The sequence below is a fragment of the Scomber scombrus genome, chromosome 13 (assembly GCF_963691925.1).
Source record: "Scomber scombrus chromosome 13, fScoSco1.1, whole genome shotgun sequence".
Lineage (NCBI taxonomy): Eukaryota > Metazoa > Chordata > Actinopteri > Scombriformes > Scombridae > Scomber > Scomber scombrus.
Genome location: NC_084982.1, coordinates 6640148 through 6641353, shown reverse-complemented (window position 1 = coordinate 6641353; position 1206 = coordinate 6640148). Strand labels below are relative to the sequence as shown.

The following is a 1206-nucleotide window of genomic DNA, read 5'->3' as shown; positions in this document are numbered from 1 at the left end:
TTGATAGGTGATTTTTCTGGCTTGCTTGTATACAGATATATATATACATATATATATTTTTACTCATGTCATTAGATTAAACATGTATTGGTAATGATAGTAATAATGAGGATAATAGGAACAATCATAATCTGAGATTAAGAGTAGGAAAGACGTCTTGCTACTTTCTCTATCCAAGGGTGTATGGTTCAGGATGAGGAGGAGAGACGGACAAGTCAAGACAGACATTGATTATTTCTTCTCTGCAGGAACAATGAGACCTCATTAGTCAGAATAGTTCTTTAGGGCTCCATCCAGGGTCTTTGCCCCTTTACCAGTCACTGGTCAGTTTGGTGCTTTGGTCCCGTTTTGGAGGAGCGGGAGGTGGGCCTCGCCGCAGCGTTGCATAGCCTGAGATGTTGGCATGTTTGGTGGAGTGGGAGTGCGTGTGGTGGCGAGACAAAGTTTGGGAGTGTCCTCGGACACCCTGTTGATGCTGCTGCTTGAGCTCGGGGGGGGAGGAGGCGGGAGGAGCGCCATGTCGTCCATAGTGGCCACTGGCTCCATCTTAGAGGAGGGGATGAGGTTTGAAGAGGTGAGCGAGCCATGGCGAGACACTGACTTCCTCTTAAGAGTGCGGTTTAGGTCTTCCAGGAAGTGAGGCCTCAGTGCCAGGGCTGTCGGTCCTGGTGATTTTGGGGATGTGGGGGGGATTGGGGAGGAGGAGGAGGTTGTAGGAGGACAGGGAGGGAGGTGGGGTTTGAGACATAGGAGGTGGCGAGAGGGGCATTAAAGTTGTATTGTCATACTGGGCCCGTGTTGCTGGTCCGCCGATTCAGTGTCGGAGGAGGGACTGCCCCCTTTTTCAGCGAGCCTTGTTTCCATGACGATGACGACAAGGAAGAGGGTCACGGACTGTTGAGGTGGCTGCATCTGGGGCTGGGGGTTCACCACGGCAAACCTTCGGGGGGTGATGGAACTCTGAGGGGTGGGGGGGAGGAGGAAAAGCTCAAAGTCACTCGGGGGAGGTGGGAAGTAGTCAGGGGACGAGTCGAGGTGAGGAGGCTGGGCGGGGGGAGGCGGGGGAGGAGGGGACGGGAAGTCGGAGGGGCTGATGGTGCTGGCCTGTTTGCAGCCCTTGGAGCGCCAGAGGGAGGTTCGCCAAGTTCAGCTTCCCCGGCTTGGGCAGTGGAGCGGGGAGGGTGGAGGAATCTTTTGAAGGAGACC

At 54.4% G+C, this 1206-nt stretch overlaps 1 protein-coding gene across 1 annotated transcript in view; it reads right to left on the bottom strand.

Annotated features, from left to right (window-relative positions):
- raph1a (Ras association (RalGDS/AF-6) and pleckstrin homology domains 1a) overlaps nucleotides 1-1206 on the bottom strand; it is a 70137-nt gene continuing 68931 nt past the window's right edge. Inside the window, 7 exon segments of the mRNA XM_062432257.1 lie at nucleotides 1-489; nucleotides 492-712; nucleotides 714-793; nucleotides 795-887; nucleotides 889-936; nucleotides 938-960; nucleotides 999-1116. Of these exon segments, the coding sequence (XP_062288241.1) occupies nucleotides 311-489; nucleotides 492-712; nucleotides 714-793; nucleotides 795-887; nucleotides 889-936; nucleotides 938-960; nucleotides 999-1116 (762 nt within the window). The 3' untranslated portion in view covers nucleotides 1-310.